Here is a 23,732-nt window from a genome sequence, read left to right on the forward strand (position 1 = left end):
CGTTCAAACCAGAGGGCTAAAATCAGGGAAGGAAAAATGCCTTTTATTTATAAATTATGACAATTTTATATGTAAAAAGCATACTAACATTATAAGTTCACCCCAGGAAACATTATAAAACAATAAACCAATGCAGTTCATGACCCCTTTAAAATAAAATCCCAATCCTATTCTAGTCAGTTTAAAGTGAACGGCTGATCATTTTTCTTGTTTCCTTTGCATGATTTGGTTGTAGCAAATTAGCTCAAAAGAAATATGAATAATTAATCATAACTAGTTATAATTAATTATAAATATTTGGATCAGTTCATAAAATTAACTTAATGTAATAAAATTAATATTACAATCAATTAACCTGTTTTCCAATTAACACACAGTGTTAATTGTTTTATTCTAAGAAATGGTCATTTCCAGGTTATGGGAAATAACAATCTTATTGTACAGTACTACTAAAAGCCTGTAGTCAGGATCTGCATTAATAGGGATTCCAGTATATGAGCGCAAAACACAGACAACATACGTGTGGCATGAACAAGACTTTATTATTTAAACACTTAACTACTCTAACATTCACACACATACATGCATACAGTTTACCAAGAGAGAGAGAGCTAAAGCAGAGTACAGGAAATATGAAGTTACAGCATTGTTTGACATTCAGCAGATCAACAGCCTTGAGCAAACCATCAGTTTAGTTCTAACATGCCCTTCTTTAAAAGGGGTAAGGATACACAATGTATCCGATAATGAGACTAAGTTTGATACTTGTATGTCTCACCCATTTGAATTAAAACTGTCCTGATCAGTGAATATAAGGGGTGAAGATGTCACACCCTCTTAGGGTGTCTGAGCCAATAAGGAGTTGCCCCCTCGGAGGGAACTTTACGAGTCTTTGTGACTTTGGCAGGATATTAGCATAAGAAACTGGATTGCATGAATGAGAAAAGAACCTTCTAGATTCTTATAATACTAATGTGTCACAGAGTTAGTAACACATAACATAAATTACCAAATAGGAAACGAAAGTTGGAGTCCGTAGATATTTGTTATATGTTATTTCAGTTATCTATAAATTTGCAACTATGGAACATTAGTACCAGAATAGTTCAAAAGAGAGAATTAATACATAGAATAAAGCCTATAAAAGGAAAGTCATGAGATGGGAAAATTGTATACATGTTTATACATTTCCCAAGTTTTTATATAGAGAATACATAGGATTAAGAGAGTTTATTTGTCCTTCTCAGAAAGAATTAAGTCAGAGTCACTAGTCTCTGCAACATTCTTTCTGATCGTAAAAGTACCATGTAGTTCTTCCTGTGTGTTAGCTACGTTTGGGATGCTGGTTGCAGTTTTAGAAAAAACGTAATTTCAAAAAGAAATTACGGTTTTTAAGGAAAACATCCCTGGATTTTTTCAGTAATTTTCTAAAAAATAAATAAATAAATAATGTAAATACATTTTAACTACAAAAGCTCATCTTGCACTGCTCTGCATGTTTGAAAGGTCACCCATGACATAGACAGAAGTACTGCGGTAGGGCGAAAAACTCATTTTCTTCTCCTACTTCAAAATCATCAGACATCATTTTTTTAGCTTTTTTTTGTAAAGGGCATTTGGCTTATCTTTGCATGTTCACTTTGTAGACACTGGATCTGTACTTTCACCTACGTCACAAATGACTTTTCCAACCTGATTATGTAATTTGTGGCGCATCGCAAAGCTAGTGCAAGATGAGCATTTGTGGATCGTTTCTCTAGATAAGACCCTTATTTCTCGTCTGGGATCATGTAGAGCCCTTTGAAGCTGCACTGAAACTGTAATTTGGACCTTCAACCAGTCCACTATATGGAGAAAAGTCCTGGAATGTTTTCCTTAAAAAAAAACATAATTTTTTTTCAACCGATGAAAGAAAGACATGAACATCTTGGATGACATGGGGGTGAGTAAATTATCAGGAAATTTGAATTCTGAAGTGAACCAATCCTTTAACAACCATCTCATATAATAAGTCACATTAAAATGTTCTTCTCACAGATCCAAGGATAAGCGATACTACATCTGTAATCAGCCCAAATTGTTGAATGAACTACAGCACAGTTTTCTCCTCGTTGTCCATTGGGCTCATTAGTCAACCAAAACCTACAACAGATCGACATTAGATGTTCAGTACTGCTTTGTGTGTGACGTTCAACCCATTGTGAGAGTCATTTATTAGATATTAATCAGTTCAATTCAGCGATATCTCACCTAAAGGTCGGTGTGCTGCCGTCAACCCATTTCCACGTGCCCTCTTCATCAATGTCAGTCAGACCAATCCAGAATAAAGAACCACGAATGTTCTTCTGAACAAAATCCTGACAAGATAAATCAATAACATATATTATAATAACAATTCAGCTGACATTATATCACCTACTACCAGGATTTGTTTCACTCACTTGTTCCTCTTTGTTATTTATGATGATCAGATCTGCTCCTCTCTCTGTACAGTAACTTCTGCTCTCATTCCAGCTTTTCTTCTCAGAGGAAATGTAGTAAAAACTGGAGTGATTGTAAATCCATCCATCTGTTAACACAACCAGTTCATTTATTAACTCTCCTCATAAACACTAAACTATACAACTAGTAGTATATGATGCATACTGTTCTCTTTAAAAAAATCTTGTCTGCATGCATTTCTTTCTTTAATCAGGACATTATTTTTCGACAATAATACTTCTCTCTCATTTATGAGGTTGGTGTAGTCAGATTGTAGCTGGCGTTTCTCTTCTGTGAGATTAATAATCTTGAAAAGCTGTTGTGTCTTTTCTTGTGTGAGACTGATAATCTTGGAAAGCTGTTGTGTCTTTTCTTCTGTGAGATTGATGATCTTGGTTTGAAGCTGTTGTGTCTCTTGTGTGTAGTTTGTGCTCTTTGTAATGATGTAGACACCCAGCACTATGAGCGCAGTCAGCAGAACAACACACAGCAGCACTGAACACACTGTAGCTGCTCTGTAGTTTCTGATCCTCACAGAATCACTTATCCATAGACATCTTCAGTCTGTTGGAGTTGAACGCACGTCTGTTGGAAGTTGTTGCTTCCTGCTTTTGAGCCCTACTTTTAAAGAGGCATCACTGTCGTCAAGAACATGTGACATAAAAAGTGTCATTGTGACTTTTTTTTTTCTGATTTCAGATGAATTTTAGATGAAAACTTTTTTTCCTTTTCTTACTCTGTTTAGTCATTTCTTGTGGTTCATGGTGTATTTTGCTTGCTATTAATAACTGTTTGTTCATGCTAGCTCAGCTCAATTAAATAATACAGTTAGAAATTTTGATTTTGATCTGTGTTACTAAATGCTGAAATTAACATTAAAGGTGCCCTAGAACGTTTTTTTACAAGATGTAATATAAGTTTAAGGTGTCCCCTGAATATGTCTGTGAAGTTTCAGCTCAAAATACCCCATATATTTTTTATAATTCTTATTTTTTAACTGCCTATTTTGGGGCATCATTATAAATGTGCCGATTCAGGCTTCTGCCCCTTTAATTGCTTGTGCTCCCCGCCCCCAAGCTCACGACTCTATAATACATTGCATAAACAAAGTTTACACAGCTAATATAACCCTCAAAATGGATCTTTACAAAGTGTTCGTCATGCATGCTGCATGCATGCGTCGGATCATGTGAGTATAGTATTTATTTGGATGTTTACATTTGATTCTGAATGAGTTTGAGGCTATGCTCCGTGGCTAAAGCTAACATTACACACTGTTGGAGAGATTTATAAAGAATGAAGTTGTGTTTATGCATTATACAGACTTCAAGTATTTAAAAATGAAAATAGCGACGGCTCTTGTCTCCGTGAATACAGTAAGAAACAACGGTAACTTTAATCACATTCAACAGTACATTAGCAACATGCTAATGAAACATTTAGAAAGACAATTTACAAATATCGCTAAAAATATCATGTTATCATGGATCATGTCAGACTCAGTTATTATTGGTCCATCTGCCACTTTTAGCTATTGTCCTTGCTTGCTCACCTAGTCTGATGATTCAGCTGTGCACATCCAGACGTCCTGCCTTTGTCTAATGCCTTGAACATGGGCTGGCATATGCAAATATTGGGGGCGTACATATTATTGATCCCGACTGTTGCGTAACAGTCGGTGTTATGTTGAGATTCGCCTGTTCCTCTGAGGTCTTTTAAACAAATGAGATTTACATAAGAAGGAGGAAACAACAGTGTTTGAGACTCACTGTATGTCATTTCCATGTACTGAACTCTTGTTATTCAACTATGCCAAGGTAAATTCAATTTTCCATTCTATGACACCTTTAACTAAGTTGCTTAATGTCAAGGAGACACAGCCAGTACCATCGTCACCAGACATTCACAGTTCTGATCACCTACACCTCATCACCAGACACACTTTAAAAACATTCACTCCCCACACAGAAGGTGCATATGCATATTTTATTGTATGAATAGGCATGGCAAAGTAAAAGTTTTAAAAAGCAGCTGAGGCTCTGTCATTTTTTATTTTACTTTATTTACCCCAGGAGTATTTACTATGTGGCTACGCGTGAAAAAGAAAACGCACAAGATGAGACCCAAACCATGGATTAAGAATACATACAGTTAACCAAATGAGAATTTATTTTCATATGGCATGACAGTTACAGCTTCAAATCTGTTAAGAGTCAATTTTAAATTCAAAAGTAAATTATAATATCTATTTATTTATGTTATATCATAATCTGCGTGACACCGTCGTTGACTCTCTCCGATGACGTTTGCAGGGCGTTCCAAATGAGCGATTATTGTCAGCGAAGTCCACTTCAACTCATATACCGTGCTCAGGGAGTAGGGAGCAGTGAACACTGCGTAGGGATCCTGTCGAATGAAACGCAGCTAGTGTCTGGTCTCGTCAGACTTACATAGACTCCTTACCTGTGACTTTCCTGTGATTCGCTCCTTTCATCTCCAGTCTCCAACTCCACTCCGTATATCCGTTCCTTCAACAGAGACTCATATTACACTCGGTTAAGTGACTGTTGCAAAGTGCTTGTTCATCTGCTTACCTGCCATCTACCATCCCTATGTTCATGCCTCTGTGTCAATAAACTTGTGTGTTTCACTTACCCATCTGCCTCCGTCTGTGTCCTGACAGAAGACCAGACCTCATGCAGAGCACCTCGGACACAGGCGGGGATCGTATTGCGGATCCATTTGCCACCTTGATCAATGCAGTGCGATCCCTGACTCCCACAACCGACCACAAGCACAGCACCCACTGTCCCCACGGATATTCTCAATGCCATTTAGCACGCTCTCCAACACCCAGCACTTGCTGCTTCTTCGTCAGCTGCATCTGTCTGTCCCATGGCCCAACCAGCGACATTCACCAGCGCAGCGGAGGATTTTTAGCGGGTTCCTGCTACAGTGTTCTCTCTACCTTGAAGCACATTTACAGCTGTTTCATTCAGAACGTGCCCGGGTGGCGTTTGTGATCTCACTACTCGCTGGACGAGCGCTACAATGGGCACAACCTCTCTGGGAATCCCATGCTCCTGTAACTGCCTCCATTACCTTCTTCTTCACCCATTTCAGAGAGGTTTTCGGACAAAGCACCGGCGAGCTTTCCATACACAACCAATTATTTAAACTGCCTTAACTGCTTTATACCAGGGCTTAAATTACCATGTCAAACAACTAATGGTACTATGGACTTAGAAAATCTAATTCAGAAAACCATCCAGGTCGCCCAACGATTCTCTGCGTGTCAATTCAACTCAACCGCTGTTAATCCTCTGCCTGCCACACCATCTGTTGCCCTTCCAGCACCTGAACCTATGCAGGTGGATTCTACTCTACTAACCCCATGCGGAGCATCAGAGAACTTCGTCTCTGCTTATACTGTAGGCCCAGCGGTGAGTACTATCCAGCTACCAGCTCGCATTGCCCCCCTTACCAGAACACCTGTACATCTCCTAAACTCTCATATGTGTGTTTCAGCGCAAGCCCTCATTGACTCTGGCTCTGCCGGGAATTTCATCAGCAACCAGATTCTCCAGAAACTAAATGTACGTCGCAAACAATGCCTCCGCATTCACACCATACAAGGAAAACTGCTGGGCCGTGGTCATGTTCGTCATTTCTCCCCCACACTGATTCTCCACATCGGCTGCATGCACTACAGGGAAATCACATTCATGGTGCTGGAAGGTTCCACCGCAGACATCATCCTGGGATGCCCATGGCTCAAGCAACACCAACCTTGTATCCAATGGAACACTGATGAGATCCTCAAGTGGAGTAACAAATGTTTTTTCCAAATATTTATCTATTCCCAGAAAATCCTCGAAGTCACCACCTTCTTCTTCCTCTTCCAACATTCTACCAATCCTCTCCAGCTCTGCTGAAAGTCCTGAAACAGACCTCAAAGTGGAAATATCTCATGAATACTGGGCGTTCCAGGATGTATTCAGCAAGCGGTTGGCTACACAACTACTACCTTATCGGCCATGAGACTGTGGCACAGTCCCACAGACAACCCCCACAGACAACCTACTGCCTAGGGCTACCCTACCCAAGGGTAGGGTTTACCCTTTGTCCATCCCAGAGAAAAGGCAATGGAGAAGTATGTTCAGGAGGCTATCAACGCTTCATTAGACCATCAACATCCTCTGCTGCTTCAAGTTTCTTCTTTGTGGCCAAGAAGGCCGGAGGCTTGAGGCCGTGCATAGATTACCACCACCTGAACACCCAAACTGTCAAGTTCAGCTATTCCCTTCCTCTGGTTCCCGTGGCCCTGGAGCAGCTATGTGGAGCTTACATCTTCTCCAAGCTGGACCTGCAGAGTGTGTACGATCTCATCCGTATACACCAGGGGGACGAGCGGTAGACTGCCTTCATTACCCCATCCGGCCACTATGAATACTGTGTTCCAGAACTACATGAACAAGGTGTTCAGAGAGTTCCTCAACGATTTGTAGTGGTCTACATCAATGACATCCTCATCTACTCCCGGAACCTGGCTGAACATCGTCAACACACCTCCCAGGTTCTAGAAAAGCTCAGCCAACACCCTCTCTATTTGAAGCAGGAGAAATGTGAGTTCCACGCCACCTCTGTGCACTTCCTATGATACATCATAGACCAACATAGTATCCAGATGGACCAGAGGCTTTGGACACCCAGGGAGGGGACGTACACTCCTGCAACAACCCTACTGGTGGCCATCCATGTCTCACTGCCCATTCCAAGAAGGCCATGGACAAATGTCCAAATTTAAAGTCAAAAAATAAAAGTTTACATGAAAAAAATCAAAAGTTACAACATTTGGAACTAAGGTAGCCTTTTTGTTTATCCACTGGCGTCCCCTGATTGGCATTTTTAAAATCGTTGTTTCACGTGGAGTAACTTGTGATCGACGCATAGAATTATGTTGATCTTGGACTCCTTTCAATTGGGAGAATCCACTGTAAGTAACAATGTGCCATTTTCTACAATCTTTGCATTTTTCTTTAAAGTATAAGTGGAAATGCCAAGTGATACATTTTAGTTTTAGTTAGCATCTGTCACCTGTGGGGTTTTATGTGTCGTAATTGTGTGAGCTATATCTCATGATCGGCTCATTGGATTATGCTGATGTACGACTCATTTTAATTTTGAGAATCTGCTCTAAATAATGACAATTTTCCACAATCGGAGCATGTTTCATGAAGTTACAAGCCAAAACATGACATTAATGCTGCACCGTATTTTTATTTACATATGGGTCTTGCATAGGGTGACCATATTTTGATTACCGAAAACCAGGACACTCGGACCGGCAATGAGATACTCATATGATACTCAGTGTTTACTCAAAGATGCCTTATAATTTCAATACATTTAAAGTAGGCCTATGCCTCCTCTGTATGGATAGAAAATTGTTATATTACAAAATACTATCTATAACCAGACACAAATTCAGATAGGCTTCTCAGAGGTTACTCAACATGTTTTATGACAAGTTTAAAAAATAACAAATGAAATAATGATAGAAATAATGTCTTTTCTGTATTAGAAAAATAATAAATAACTAAAAAAAAAAAACACCTCTACTATATTAGCAATCCAAATTTAAAAATAGCTCTCACAAACTTAGAAAAACTAACAACAAAAAAAAATCTATATCTTTAGTTTTCTTCATCCTCATTTTCCTCTTCTTCATCCTGTTTTTCTTCCTCATCCTCCTCATTTGCCCATCTATATTTTGCTGTAGAGCTGATCTTTCCCAGCAGTTTTTTGTTACTTAACAAATAAGCATGAAAGTTATAAAGAAATGTATATAGGCCTATCAACTGTTACATCGCAAGGTACAAAGGAAGAGCACAACGAGCTGAACTCATTGTAGACGATAGCTGAAGGTTGCTCTGCTGTTACACAAAGTATCTGTTATTCAGTTACAGACGACTGCACAAATCGTACATACTAATGAAAACATTTTAAACTGTTACCTAGAAGTAAACAACTGTAGTTTAGGCATAAGTCAGCCACGACGCTGAGAATATAGTTACCTTTATGGAATAATCCACTAATGTCTTGAGATACAATGTGAATTATTATTCTCAGTTGCACGTGCAATCGCGCATGTCTGCAAAACTCAATAATAATCATGCTTCGCTTTCGGAAACCGAAAATCTCGTAACACCGGTCAATTTAATGGCCCAATGAAAAACAATGAAAACCAGGACATTTTCATCACTTTATAAAAAACAACCAGGACAGCCAGGACAGGACGTGAAAACAGGACATGTCCTGGGAAAACAGGACGTTTGGTCACCCTAGTCTTGCAGGGCTTCATGTACAAAAACTCGCTCAAGTAGTGCAAGCCCAAATCAATTATACTCATTGTATTCTACTCCATGAGACCTCTTAAATGACATATAACACATGATTATCTGAGCTGTATGATACTTTTGACACATTGGTATAAAAAAATTATAAATTATTTCATAAATTATTTTTTATTATATTTCAGCAAATAACTCAGCAGTACTTAGGAGTTAATCAAATTGCTACATTCAGTAAAATTCAGACTCTAAGCTTTCAAATGACACTCCATTTATATTTTGCAAGAATATTATGCAATGTAAAATTGCTTCTTCCCTGGCATGATTGATTAAATGAACACTGCTGAGTGTTTATATAAACCACATTGATGAGTATTAGTGAAACAAATGAAAGAACATTTGATACAGAATGAAAATCCAAGAGAATGTGATCAGGTGATGATGGCTTCTTTTAAAGATTTTATATTCATCATTACTGTAATGAAATGTTCTAAAAAACTACCACATAATTTTACAATAAGATGGTTGTATTTAAAAAAGTACAGCAGATTACTGTAATCAGCAATGCATTTTTGGAGCGTTGAAACACAACATACTTCTGTAAATTTCAAATTTACTGATGCATTGTGGGATCTTTACCAGTTGGGATAATTGGCAGTGGAAAGCTGAGTGATTAACAGTGGTGGTAAGTGACTTATGACTGGATTACACTACATGATTTTTAATAAAATTATATCAGATTTAAAAACAACATTAGGCATTAGGCATACTGTTGATTAAATCTGAACTACTGCAAAATTTCTTATGCCCCCTGGAGCCTAGTGATGAAAGCAAGGAAACATGGATGTGGGAGCTACTGTGAGTTTAGCGATGTGAAAGACACTGGCCAAGTGCATTTGTGTGCGAAAGAAAACTTTCATTTATAGTTCAGTTTACTTGTTTTAGTTACCTAAAAATGGGCACATAGTTTCAAAAAGTGGGCCAAAGATGTATTATAGAGAACGAGCCAAACTATGAAGAAGGAAAGAAAATAACACCAAAAGGAAGTGGTTATTTACACCACCCTCCTATGAGCAAGAAAAAAAAAGCAAAAAAAGCAAATAGACACTAAGCACAGAAAATATAAACTAAACAGAACACATACAAATGGCAAATATAGCTGCAAGCAGCAGTATGGGCTCAATCAAGAACAGCAATGACAGTCTGGAGCCAGAAGAGCAAAATCTGCAGAAATTGATATACATGATGAACAGATAAGTTTATGTGAGAATGAACTTAAAATGAACAGAAGTTTGGGTTTGAATGAACACAGAATAAACAATATACACATTAAAATAATGAACAGAAAAGACATTAGTACAATGTCTACCCAGGTAAAAGAATTGAAGTGACACATTACATACACTTTTATAAAGAAGCACCATGGAGGAATCAAAATTATGTATTTGTTTTATGCAGGAAATTTTGAACAATTTTACATTTGTTAAACAATGTATACTTTAAGCAGCAACACAGTATTCTAGTAATTTAACCATGATGGACTATAACCATGTTTTACCTAATTTGATTAAGATCTTCTGTTATTAATGGAAATTTAATGGTTAGTGATAAATGGTTGAATTTTAAAAGAAACAAAGAATGACAAAAAGTTTTTTAATTTAACAGATTTTTCAGTAATACTTTAGATTACAGCATAACTTTCAATAATTATAGTGTACCTATAAAGTAAGAACATGTAAGTATAGGGGAACAATATGTGAAGTCTGGGGAATAAAGGGGTAACAACCAGAAAAATAACAAATTATTTATACTGTAAGTATTTTAGAACTAAGGGGTACTTGCACTGTTATGATAGGCAACAATCTTACGTTTGGGAGCAATTTAGCGAGAAAGTGCAGTGATTAAGTTGTTTCAAGGCAAGTAGAAAGAACTATTGCAATCTTTTTTAATACATGGGGAAATATGTATTATATACATACTCCTTAATGTAAGACACACCCACACCACCTCCCAGCAGACATCTTGTTGTTTGGGTGGGGGAGTGCGTATCGTGTTGATGATTGGGATTTAGTGGGTGATGTGATACAGCCTGATGGTGAGTGGTCAGGTAGATATTTGAGGGGTTGACGTGGGTGGATGTACACTGTAAAAAAAATCCCAGTAAAATTTACGGTAAAAAAACGGCAGCTGTGGTTGCCAGAACTTTACCGTAAAAAATACAGTAGTAACGTAAAAAAATAATCTGTTAAATTTACGGTAAAATAACGTATTTCATTAACTGATATAATGTTAACTTACCAACCTAATGAAGTACTAATATCTGTTTTGTACCTTTATAATACACTGACAGTCACCAAACACAGTGGTGATGAGAGTCACATGATGAATCAAAGTTCATCACAAGCAGCTTTTCCACAAGCTGAGAAAGACAACACTAATATATAGAAGGTGCACACAGTGTCATTCACACACACACTAAACACCATCATGGTAACATGCATGAAATTTTAAAAATGCAATAAACATTAATTTAACAACATTAGATGTAACATAAAACCCTAATGTACATAACTGATTAGAAAAAAATGAGAAAAACTAAGAAGAAACAGAGTTATTTCAACGAAAATATATCAAATGTGAAGTGTCACGCAGGGAATTGTGGGAATGTCAATTTACGTTTTTTCACTGTAAATTTTACAATGAATTGTTATTTTTCACTTCCAAAAACTGTGAATTTAACGGTATTTTACCGTAAAATTACATTAAATGTACCATTAGATCTATTACAGTTATTCACCGTATATAGTACAGAAACTTTCTGTAAACCAATTGACAGTTTTTCACCGCAGCATTTTTACAGTCTTTTACTGTTAAAATGACGGTCATTTTTTACAGTGTAGACTTTGTGGTTTGCAAAAAAGTATTTTAGCATGAAATTCACATGTCCTTATTGGTGGGCAATAGTGTGCTGGATGATGGTGATGTAACAATCAGGGTTGGAACTTAAAGGGACTGAGTTTGAACATAGTTGATATGTGTGTTACATTGCTATTGTGAATGCTGATGTTGACGGGTGTTTAGTGCTAAAAAGTGAGTCATTGATGGTGTCTGTAGTGTTGTTGAAATGTCTATTATTGATTTGAATAATTTTTTAAATATTTATGGTCTGAATGTCATTTGATGTTTTAATGGTGATTTTGTGGTAAGTGTACATGGTGAAGCAGGAGGATTTGTAGTAGTGTAACGACTGAGATAAATCAGACACAAATATTAGTTATATTTAATTGCAAACCAGGGTGTCCCGTTTCTCTTGCTCCAAAGGTCACTACATAGTTAAAAGATTTTTAAAATAAAAAATTGTCTGACTTTTAGTGATGATTATTTATTATAATTATTTTATATGATTAATATATTATTTGTATAATTTTTATACCCCTAATCCATTACACATGAGCAAATTTTGTTTAACAATTATTAAGCATTTAGTTTAAATTCAAACAGATAATATGTAATATAAATAAGATTTATAATCAATAGATAATGCTTTAAAATTAACTTCATGTCACGTGCACTAAAGTAGTAAAATGTTGTTTTCTTGCTGTGTAATTGCATTTATATATTTTTTATTTCAATCTCTTAAGGTGATCATACACAGGGCAACTTTTTGAGCAATGTTGCCGGGCAATGTTGCTGAGCAACGTTGCTTGGGCACTTTCCCATTGAGAATGAGCAACAAATTTATATCTGGATACGTTAAGGTGATGATACACGTGGCAACTTTTTGAGCAATATTGCCGTCAACAGGCAACCTGATGAGACACAGGGCAACAGACAGTTGGCAGCAACTAATCAGAGAGGACTAAATCTATTGCCAACCCAATAAATACCTTATTATAGGCACTTTATTTCAACTTTTCAAATATTTTCTTCATTTTTATTAAAAATAAATGCCTTTCCGATCTGATTTGTGATAGGAAAAGGGAGAAGAGCGAGTTCAGCAAAAGGCGGATTCGAACCCGCGTCGATCGCATCATAAACTACATTCATGTGCCATACGACCTACAGCCTACTACAGACGTTAAATTAACTCTGTCTTTTTAGTATTTAACTGAAAACATTCAGTGGCTTAATTACAGCTTACACGCATTACATTGGACAGTTGTTGGTATTTTAAGCAATATATGAGGTAAATTCCCTGTTTTGGGTTGACGCATGACAACTTACTAGCGTAAAAAGATATGAGTTCACACTCTTTTTCTCCGCTCCACTGCCGCTGAGAGGCCACCATCTTGTTTGAATTTTTTCTGAAATCTCCGAACCGGTCACGTGATTGGCTGCTAACATTCTAATTGGAGGATCTCAAAAAATTGCCCACAACCAATCTAACGTATCCAGATATAAATTTGTTGCTCATTCTCAATTGGAAAGTGCCCAAGCAATGTTGCTCGGCAACATTGCTCAAAAAGTTGCCCCGTGTATCATCACCTTTAGGCCTGGTTTCACAGTCAGGGTTTAGATTAATCCAGGATATAAGCCTTAGTTCAATTAGGACATTTAAGTTGCTTTTATAAGCATGCCTTAGAAAAAAAACATATTTTAAAAAAGAACAACTCAATAAGAAGTATGAAAATTAGAAGCTCAAACATTACTTTTCAACATCATAATATCTTTATAAATAAATATATATTCTCTCAGTTCATCTGTTGTTCTTTGACCACTTCTGAAACAGATGTTTAGTTCTAGAACCATCTTTGCGATGATGAATGCAGTTTCATTCATTAACATGGTGGCATTTGCAATCTGTTCTTATCAATCCTTATAATTACTTTATAATGTTAAAATCACATTATATGCTTTATTATACATACTGTTCTCCAATCAGAATCAGATATTTCAAGATATTTAGTCACTCAATAATTAAGAGCTGCCGCCACCTAGTGGAAGTTTTAGTTTCCCATTTAACAGTAGCCCTATGAAATTATTTTTTTTTTCAACTATTCATATTTCTGTATTTATTTAACACATTATATATAAATACTCTGCATATTATTTATGTGGTTGTGATTGCAGTGTTAATGTCCCTTCAAGTGCAGATTCTGTGCCACTTCTGCAGTGCTAAAATGGTTTTTGTTTACACTGATTTAATTTGATTGGTCACAGCCCTGTAATATCTTATTACTCTGAATTTATTATAATGTAAATAGGAAACAAATTTCTGTTTTCTATTGTATTGGAAATAAAAGTATGAAATATGCTATTAAATAAATGTTTCATATTCAAAATTTTACAAATTTACAGAATCTGAGTAATTAATTCCAAATCCACACCCATAGCTAAACATCTACACCTGTTACCAGCAAGTTGCAACCCACCATTTGAGAAAGCCAAGAAGAATGAAGCAACATCCAAAGAAGCAGTTGTTCTAAACAGAGCAGTGGCTGAGTTCATTTGTCTTGACCAAATACCAATATATACAGTTTTCTTCATAGAAAGCAACGAAATTACCACATTCAAGGTCCAGAAAAGTAGTAAAAACATTGTTAAAATAGTCAATGTGACTACAGTGGTTTAACCTTAATATTATGAAGCACTGAGAATAATTTTTGTGTGCAAAAAAAAGAAGGAAAAAAAAAAAAAGACTTGAACAAATTTGTCTGTCTCCTGTCATTCTCATACGCTACCGACATTGCAGTTCTTTGACTTCTTTAGTGCAATTAGGGGCAGTTTCCCGGACAGGGTTTAAATTAAACCAGGATAGGCCTTAATCTAGAATAGTTAATTGTGTCTTTGAAAATGGCTTTCTGAAACACAGATTAAGTACAGATTACTAAAATCTGGACTATGGAGTCCTGAATTAAAATAAACTAGATTAATTGAAAACCAACTGTGCTAATCTGAATTAGCATGAGAAAGGTTGCCTAGAAAACATGGAATGAACCAAGAAAAGCTTAACATTGCATGGAACTGAGAAGCAAATCCAAGAAAAACAATGGCAGCAGAAGAAGACTGTGACAATAATAAAAAAACTATTCAACTTTTCAACCCAAGCACAAGCTCAACACTTCACCACAACAGTAATCTCCAAAAAACATTAACATATCAAAAACTTTTACATAATAGAACATTAAACAGTTAGAAGTCTCTCCATATTCTCATCTTTCTAAAAATGCATAAAATAACACTATTTCAACATTTACTCTCCCACTTCAGCCCGGTGCAAAGCAATGATGGGAAGGGAAGTCCTGTTTGATTGGGTTACTTGATTTAAACATGTCATTTCAAAATGAAATCATCAGGTGAGTTCTAGTAACCATTTCAAGTCAATTTAACATGAACCAGAAACAATGGTGATAAATCAAAATAAATTGTTTAAAGGATTAGTCCACTTTTAAATAAACTTTTCCTGATAATTTACTCATCCCCATGCCATCCAAGATGTCCACGTCTTTCTTTCTTCAGTAGAAAAGAAATTAAAGTTTTTGATGAAAACATTCCAGGATTTTTCTCCTTATAGTAGACTTGAATGGGCACCAAACAGTTGAAGGTCAAAATTAGTTTCACTGCAGCTTCAAATTGTTCAACATGATCCCAGATGAGAAATAAGGGTCTTATCTAGTGAAATCATTGCTCATTGAAAATTATATAAGTTTTAACCTTAAATGCTCATCTTGAACTAGCTCTCTTCTTCTTCTCTATTTGAATTCCAGCACTGTAGACACTAAGCGTATTACTGCCCTCCTCAGGTCAAAGTTTGAACTAATTTTTATATGCAATATGCTAGTTCAGTAGTATAGACCAATTTGGTGTTTGCAAACAGCGATGACGTTTTTTTATGGGCGGAGCCTACCTGGTTGCAGAAAATGACAGTTGAGCAGTAGCAGTCTATGGAAGCCACGAAATAAAAGAATAAAAAAAAAAGTTAATTTCGAGTTTATATCTCACAATTCTGACTTTTATTTCTCGCAAACCTGAGTTTATATCTCACATTTCTTACAAAGAAAAACAGAATTGTGAGATATACTCGTTATCCTGTCTTTTCTGAATTGCAATTTATCGCGCAATTCTAACTTTTTCCCCCTCAGAATTGTGAAATAATCTCACAATTGCGAGTTATAATGGCCGAAATGGGAGTCATAAACACGCAAATGCAAGAAAAAAAGTCAGAATTGTGAAATAAAAATTTTATAGACTATGTTTAAAAGTTATCTATGTAAAATGTTAAAGGTTTAAATATTATTTCATGCTGTAACTGCTATGTATGTATGTCCTCTGAACTGCATATGTGAATATTATGTAGACTTACTGTTTACATCAAATTCCTGCTTTAATAGTAGACTAATCCTTGCAGGTGTCATCAGTCCAGTCTGTGAAATGTCTCCGTTTAGCTTCAAAGGACGTTTTCAACGATGGTTTTCTTTAAAAATGAAGACTATTTTTTGCATTCCGATTCCAACATCCAGAGGCACAACAAAACGTTTTTCTCTTATTCTGTGGATTTTGCACATTTTCCTCCAATTGCTACCGCTATTTTTCTGCAACCACTATGCGCGCGCAGCTGCAAGTGACGTAATTGTGACGTCTGCTCCAAAGAGGTCTATATAACAATTAGTTCAAACTTTGACCTGTGGAGGGCAGTATTACGCTTAGCAGTGTCTACACTGCTGGAATTCTAATAGAGGAGAAGAAGAAGAAAGCTAGTTCAAGATAAGCATTTCTGGTTAAAATGTATACAATTTTATTATTATTTTTTTTTTAGAAAATGAATGATTGTTTCTCTAGATAAGACCCTTATTTCTCATCTGGGATCATGTAGAACAATTTGAAGCTGCAGTGAAACTAATTTTGACCTTCAACTGTTTGGTAGCCATTAAAGTCCACTATATGGAGAAAAATCCTGGAATGTTTTAATCAAAAACTTTAATTTCTTTTTGACTGAAGAAAGAAAGACATGAACATCTTGGATGGCATGGGGGTGAGTAAATTATCAGGAAAAGTTTATTTAAAAGTGAACTAATCCTTTAAATAAAGTGAACAGCACCAATAGTCAAGTCACCTTTATTTATATAGCGCTTTTTACAATGCAGAATGTATCAAAGCAGCTTTACATTGATAACTGGTACATAATTTTGGCTGCACAGCAGCTCTTCAAGAATAGTGTCAATGCAGGCAGATCAAAGCACTGTTGAATATCAAATGTCAAGTGTCCCCAACTAAGCAAGGCAAAAGCGACAGTGGCAAGGAACCCAAACTCCAACAGGTGACATCAGGTGGCAAACAAGTGGCAAATAGGTGTTAAAATGGAGGAAAAAAAACCTTGGGAGAAACCAGGCTTAGTCGGGGGGCCAGTTCTCCTCTGGCGAACAGTGCTTTGTTATGAATCAGGTTGCTATCATAAATCTGATAGGATCGCAACATTCAAAGTATTTATTTCAGTTCCATCCAGTTGAGGATCGTATTCATCACGCCGGTATGGACGGTCGGTTGAGGAACTGTGCTACTGGCTGTCGTGTCGATGAGGCCTTCACAATGGATGATCTAGTCGACTCGATCTCTGCTGATTCAGGGCTGCGTTGTGGTCGTGTCAAGGCACAGGTCCTTGGTCTCAGCGGGCCGGCCCGGATCCGGTTGACTACGGTAAACCTCGGGATAAACAGAAAGACTAATATTAGCGTAGATGCCATTCTTCTTCTGATGTATCTGGTGTTATAGGAAGTGTTCCTGGTTCCGGCTGACCTAATTTATGCAGCCTAATAATCCTTTAATGGATTTGAAAATATAAATTGATAATGTGTTATGTGTATGCCAGGTTAAAGAGATGCGTTTTTAGTCCAGATTTAAAGTGACAGAGTGTGTCTGCTTCCTGAACAATGCTAGGAAGATTGTTCCAGAGTTTAGGTGCCAAATAGGAGAAGGATCTACCGCCTGCGGTTGATATTCTAGGTATTATCAGCTGGCCTGAATTCTGAGATCGCAATAAACGTGAAGGACTATAATGCATTAAAAGCTCGCTTAGGTACTGGGGAACTAAACCATTTAGTGCTTTGTAAGTAATTAGCAAGATTTTAAAATCTATACGATGTTTAACAGGAAGCCAATGCAGTGATGACAGAACTGGGCTAATATGGTCATACTTCCTAGTTCTAGTAAGAACTCTAGCTGCCGCATTTTGTACGAGCTGTAGTTTATTTATCAAGCGGGAGGAACAACCACCCAGTAGAGCGTTACAGTAATCTAGCCTTGAGGTCATGAACGCATGAACTAACTGTTCTGCATCTTTCATTGAGAGCAAATGTCGTAGTTTAGATATATTTTTAAGATGGAAGAATGCGGTTTTACAGATGCTAGTAACATGGCCTTCAAATGAAAGATTGGTATCAAAGAGCACACCCAGGTTCCTAACTGACGACGAAGACTTAACAGAGCAGCCATCAAGTGTTAGACAGTATTCTAGGTTACCAATAAAAAAGAAAAAGAATATATTTATATATCGCTATATATAAGAAATACATGCGTCTTCCTTGAAACACAATGTTAATCTGAAGTTAAACCTGCTTCCTGATAGGTTTAATTTAAACCTCAATTTAGTCCTGGAGTAGCTCTAGTCTTCCTCCAGGAAATCAGTTTATTAAACACTGGACTAGACTAAGTCTAGGACTATTTTAAACCATGACAGAGAAAGCAGATTTCTGTTAATCTGATTTAAAGAGACAATTTATTCTAGGAATAGGCTTAATCTCTGTCCGGGAAACCGCCCCTTAATCCTATTTCTAGTTTGTTCAGTTGAACTAGTTGATGTATGCTGAATCTTTAATATGATATTGGTAACACTTTCAGTGTACTTAAGTACTTAGTAGTAGATGTTGTAATAACATGCAACAAAATGTACTTAACATTTAACTAAGTTATAGAACAGCCTGTACAGATTGTATTTATGTACATGTACTGTTACACATATGTAACGGTCTGAGTCGGTTACACAGCTATTGTCATTTGACTGGCAGATTATATGATACACACTTTTCAGCCTGTGCCTTTTGTTTCATGGCTGAACTTTGATCATTTACAATGCTGCCTGTGACAATTAGGCTGGAGTAAGTGAAGCCATTTGAAATAAAATCCCAATCCTATTCTAGTCAGTTTAAAGTGAACGGTTGATCATTTCTCTTGTTTCCTTTGCATGATGTGGTACATCGGTACCACAAATATCTGAAGGCCTGCAAAAGTCAGGGGCGCATGACTAAAGGCCTTCAAAACTATAGGTGTGGATCGTAACACACTGACTCTGTTTGCGCCCCTATCAGAAATTACATTTGCTCGTCCTTGTTAGCAGAGCTGCCTCCCATGTCGGAGATGCCGGTTCGAGTCTGGCAGGGTTTCACAGGCAAGAGCTACGGGAGGGGGGTGGGTTCCTTTGGATATCAATTTCAAATATCAACAGTGTTTCTCATGCTTACTGTACTTTAAAAGGGTCCTCATTACATATACATAGATGAGTTATAATTTCAAAACGCTAAATGAATCCTGAAATCATAATATAAAAGAAATCAACCTTTACTTTGTCAGAATAGACTGATGTTTGTACTTTACTTTTACTTTAATTTTGTCTGCTAGAAGAGACAGAGGACTGAGACAACACACATACACAAACACACATAACATATTCAGGTACATTTAATAAGTAAAACGTGAATAAACAAACATATGATACAATCAAACAAAAAGCCAATAACATAATTGTTATGGTGAAATACCATATATGGTTTGTATCTCGTTGTGACGTGAATTCCAGCATGCGCGTTGTTGACGCTATGCCATGATAATAAAAGATGCAAGTTGATTCAGCTCCTGCTTGTTTATTGCATAGAACACAAACAATAATGATATTATATTCCATTAAAGGATAATTTACTCACCCCCCTGTCACTGAAAATGTTTGTCTTTCTTTCTTCAGTCAAAAAGAAATTAAGGTTTTTGAGGAAAACATTCCATTTCACAGTCTTGTCTAGTGAAATGATTGGTCATTTAAAAAAAAAAAAATTATTTATATACTTTTTAACCTCATCTTGCACTGTTCTGCGATGCACCATGCATTACGTAATCATGTTGGAAAGGTCACGTGTGACGTAGGTGAAAGTACAAATCCAGTTTCTATAAAGCGAATGTGCAAAGACTAAGGGGCACAAAATCACTCTCACGGACTTTCTCCGGGTCTGTTCCTGGCTGGTGGAATGACCTGCCACGCTCTATCTGAGCAGCTGAATCTTTAGCCATTTTCAAAAAAATGCTAAAGATGTATCTTTTTCGCCAGCACTTGACCCAGTAATAGTAGCACTTACCTTGATTTCTATTTTCCTTCCATCTATTTGTGTATTTTACTTAAAAAAAAAAAAAAAAAAAAAAAAAAAAATCAATCAATCCTTGCTACGAGCACTTTACTGTCATAACTGTGACTTCACTCAGCACTTATGTACTGTTGTTCTCATGTTGATTTGATTGATTCTACTATTCTCATTTGTAAGTCGCTTTGGATAAAAGCATCTAAATGACTAAATGTAAATGTAAGTCAAACGCCCTTTTTTGAAACTGCAATTTTGACATTCAACCCGTTGTACCCCACTGAAGTCCACTATATGGAAAAAATCTGGAATGAGAAAAATTCTGGAATGTTTTCCTCAAAAACCTTAATTTATTTTCAACCGATGAAGGAAAGACATTAACATCTTGGATGACACAGGATGAGTAAGTTATCAAGAAATTTTTATAATTCAGATGTGAACTTATCCTTTAACTTCCATCTCATATAATAAGTCATATTAAAATGTTCTTCTCACAGATCCAAAGATAAGCATCATCACATGGGTAATCGGCCCAAATTGACGTATGAACTAGAGCACAGTTTTCTTCTCTTTTTCCATTGGGCTCTGTAGACCACCAAAACCTACAACAACAGATCGCCATTATATGTTCAGTACTGCTTTGTGTGTGAAGTTCGACCCATTGTGAGAGTCATTTATTAGAAAATAATCAGTTCAATTCAGCGATATCTCACCTAAAGGTCGGTGTGCTGCCGTCAACCCATTTCCACGAGCCCTCTTCATCAATGTCAGTCAGACCAATCCAGACTAAAGAACCATGATCAATGTTCTTCTCAACAAAATCCTGACAAGATAAATCAATAACACATATTATAATAAACAACAATTCAGCTGACATTATATCACCTATATGCACGATCATGATTTTTCATGGCCGATTCCGATACCAATTTTTTTACAAGCAAACTGGCCGATTCCGATACCGATTTTTTAAATTATTATTCTTATCAAGCAACAAACAAGAAAGAATGAAAGTATACATTTAAAATAAGATGTTTATTTGGTATATAACAGGCTTTTGGCTATTAAAAACAATAACTGTAACCATCTGAAATTAACAGCAGTAACTGCGCAGTAATTAGCCTATATTCAATACAAACGTAACGTTAGGCCTACTGACAAAAGCATTTAGCTTTTGTTTTTAAATTGGGTTGAAACCTTAAATGAAAACATTAACTGTAGCCATGTCATTTTGAAGGCAACAACTGCATAGTTCCACAATCCAAACAACACAATCAAAACACATTCAACACTCCAAACAAAGATTTTACTTAATCCGTATTCAGCATTTGTTTTCGTTTTTAAACTTGGTGTAAAGAAAAAAGGTCTTTACCAGTGAAACTAAATAAAACCAAGGCTGTTTGCAGTTTACCTGCAGCATCAAACGGCATCTGCCTCTCTTTTCCCCCCGCTTCTCGCACGTAGTTCCTCTCTATCCGTTTCCACAGCAGTCATGGTTACCCCTGCAACAGAGCGCGCGTCAGGGCGTCGCGCTCAGATCACCTCGCGCATGTTGTTTCGCGAATGATTACAAATGTAGTCTGTGCATGCGGGCGCACTTCCGGAAAAACCGGACGAAAAAAATACAAAAAACCGATCGCGTATTATAAGCAAAAACCGGCCGGTTCCGATTTATGGCCGCTCAACCGGTGCATCCCTAAAATCACCTACTACCAGGATTTGTTTCACTCACTTGTTCCTCTTTGTTGTTTATGATGATCAGATCTGCTCCTCTCTCCGTACAGTAACTTCTGCTCTCATTCCAGCTTTTCTTCTCAGAGGAAATGTAGTAAAAACTGGAGTGATTGTAAATCCATCCATCTGTTCACACAACCAGATCATTTATTAACTCAATCTTCTCATCTACACTGAACTATACAAATAGTAATATATGATACATACTGTTCTCTTTAAAAAAATCTTGTCTGCATGTGTTTCTTTCTTTAATCAGGTCATTATTCTTTGACAGTAATGCATCTCTCTCATTTATGAGGTTGGTGTAGTCAGATTGTAGCTGTTGTGTCTCTTCTGTGAGATTGATGATCTTGGTTTGAAGCTGTTGTGTCTTTTCTTCTGTGAGATTGATGATCTTGGTTTGAAGCTGTTGTGTCTCTTGTGTGTAGTTTGTGCTCTTTGTAATGATGTGGACACCCAGCACTATGAGCGCAGTCAGCAGAACAACACACAGCAGCACCGAACACACTGTAGCTGCTCTGTAGTTTCTGATCCTCACAGAATCACCTACTGAACACCACAGACATCAACATAAATGTTACTTCTAATATGGCTAATGTTTGTTATTATAATGAAGTGAGTCTCAGTACCTGAGCTTCCAGGTGTTTGGTGTGTTGTGGAGATCTGTCTTCCTGTCCTGACATCATGACTGTTAGGTTCTTCATTGGCATAGATATTCTCCTCTTTGTTTTCTCTGTCCATTTTCATATTTCCATAATAATGCATAGACATCTTCAGTCTGTTGGAGTTGAACGCACGTCTGCTAGAAGTTGTTGCTTCCTACTTTTGAGCCCTACTTTTAACGGCATCACTGTAGTCAAGAACATGTGACATAAAGTGTCATTGTGTTTTTTTGTTTGTTTTTTTGCTGATTTCAGATGAAAACTTTTTTTCCTTTTCTTACTCTGTTTAGTCACTTCTTGTGGTTCATTGTGAAACACACTAAAATTACTCATTGGTTTCCTCTGCCCAAAACCATTTAAAGAATGTTAATTTGTTGGAGGAAAGTAAAATAAACAGTGAACTGTATATCTAGATCTACATATAACTTGTTTTGATATTGATATTTACGTGTTTCAAAGAAATGTTAGTTTGCTTGTTATTAATAACTGTTTGTTCATGTTAGCTCAGCTCAATTAAATAATACAGTTACAAGTTTTGATTTTAATGTGTTATTAAATGCTGAAATTAACATTAACTAAGATGCTTAATGTCAAGGAGACACAGCCAGCACCATCGTCACCAGACATTCACACTCCTCCCACTCGTTCACAATGCCCTGAGTTCTGATCACCTACACCTCATCACCAGACACACTTTAAAAACATTCACTCCCCACACAGAAGGTGCATATGCATATTTTATTGTATGAATAGGCATGGCAAAATAGAAGTTTTGAAAAGCAGCTGAGGCTCTGTCATTTTTTATTTTACTTTATTTACCCCAGGAGTATTTACTATGTGGCTACGCGTGAAAAAGAAAGATGAGACCCAAACCATGGATTAAGAATACATACAGTTAACCAAATGAGAATTTATTTTCATATGGCATGACAGTTACAGCTTCAAATCTGTTAAGAGTCAATTTTAAATTCAAAAGTAAATTATAATATCTATTTATTTATGTTATATCATAATCTACGTGACACCGTCGTTGACTCTCTTCGATGACGTTTGCAGGGCGTTCCAAATGAGCGATTATTGTCAGCGAAGTCCACTTCAACTCATATACCGTGCTCAGGGAGTAGGGAGCAGTGAACACTGCGTAGGGATCCTGTCGAATGGAACGC

The 23,732-nt window shown here is 36.7% G+C and overlaps 1 protein-coding gene across 3 annotated transcripts; it reads right to left on the bottom strand.

Annotated features, from left to right (window-relative positions):
- Window positions 1–16,882: 16,882 nt before the first annotated feature.
- On the bottom strand, window positions 16,883–22,712 carry LOC137025079 (CD209 antigen-like protein C). Of its 3 annotated transcripts, XM_067393108.1 has the most exons (6): window positions 22,534–22,712; window positions 22,112–22,453; window positions 21,903–22,030; window positions 20,884–20,993; window positions 20,666–20,772; window positions 16,883–19,679 (listed from the first exon to the last, which is right to left on the bottom strand). In XM_067393108.1, coding segments are annotated over exons 1-6 (831 nt in total). In that variant the 5' UTR covers window positions 22,676–22,712; the 3' UTR covers window positions 16,883–19,677. The 3 variants fall into 3 exon arrangements, with proteins under 3 accessions (XP_067249209.1, XP_067249208.1, XP_067249207.1); XM_067393107.1 differs by lacking the exon at window positions 16,883–19,679 and having other exon boundaries at window positions 20,258–20,772; window positions 22,112–22,450; XM_067393106.1 differs by lacking the exon at window positions 16,883–19,679 and having other exon boundaries at window positions 20,261–20,772.
- Between the last annotated feature and the right edge of the window lie 1,020 nt (window positions 22,713–23,732).

The sequence above is a fragment of the Chanodichthys erythropterus genome, chromosome 8 (genome assembly GCF_024489055.1).
Source record: "Chanodichthys erythropterus isolate Z2021 chromosome 8, ASM2448905v1, whole genome shotgun sequence".
NCBI classification, from domain to species: Eukaryota; Metazoa; Chordata; class Actinopteri; order Cypriniformes; family Xenocyprididae; genus Chanodichthys; species Chanodichthys erythropterus.

What these genes read in the sequence shown, in the direction of transcription:
- LOC137025079 (XM_067393106.1), bottom strand. Translation starts at nt 22,675, where the DNA reads ATGTCTATGCATTATTATGGAAATATGAAAATGGACAGAGAAAACAAA. An exon ending in AGATTTTTTTAAAGAGAACA is followed by an intron (nt 22,031 to 22,111) that starts GTATGTATCATA and finishes TTGTGTGAACAG; the next exon opens with ATGGATGGATTTACAATCAC. An exon ending in GGCAGCACACCGACCTTTAG is followed by an intron (nt 20,773 to 20,883) that starts GTGAGATATCGC and finishes CTGTTGTTGTAG; the next exon opens with GTTTTGGTGGTCTACAGAGC.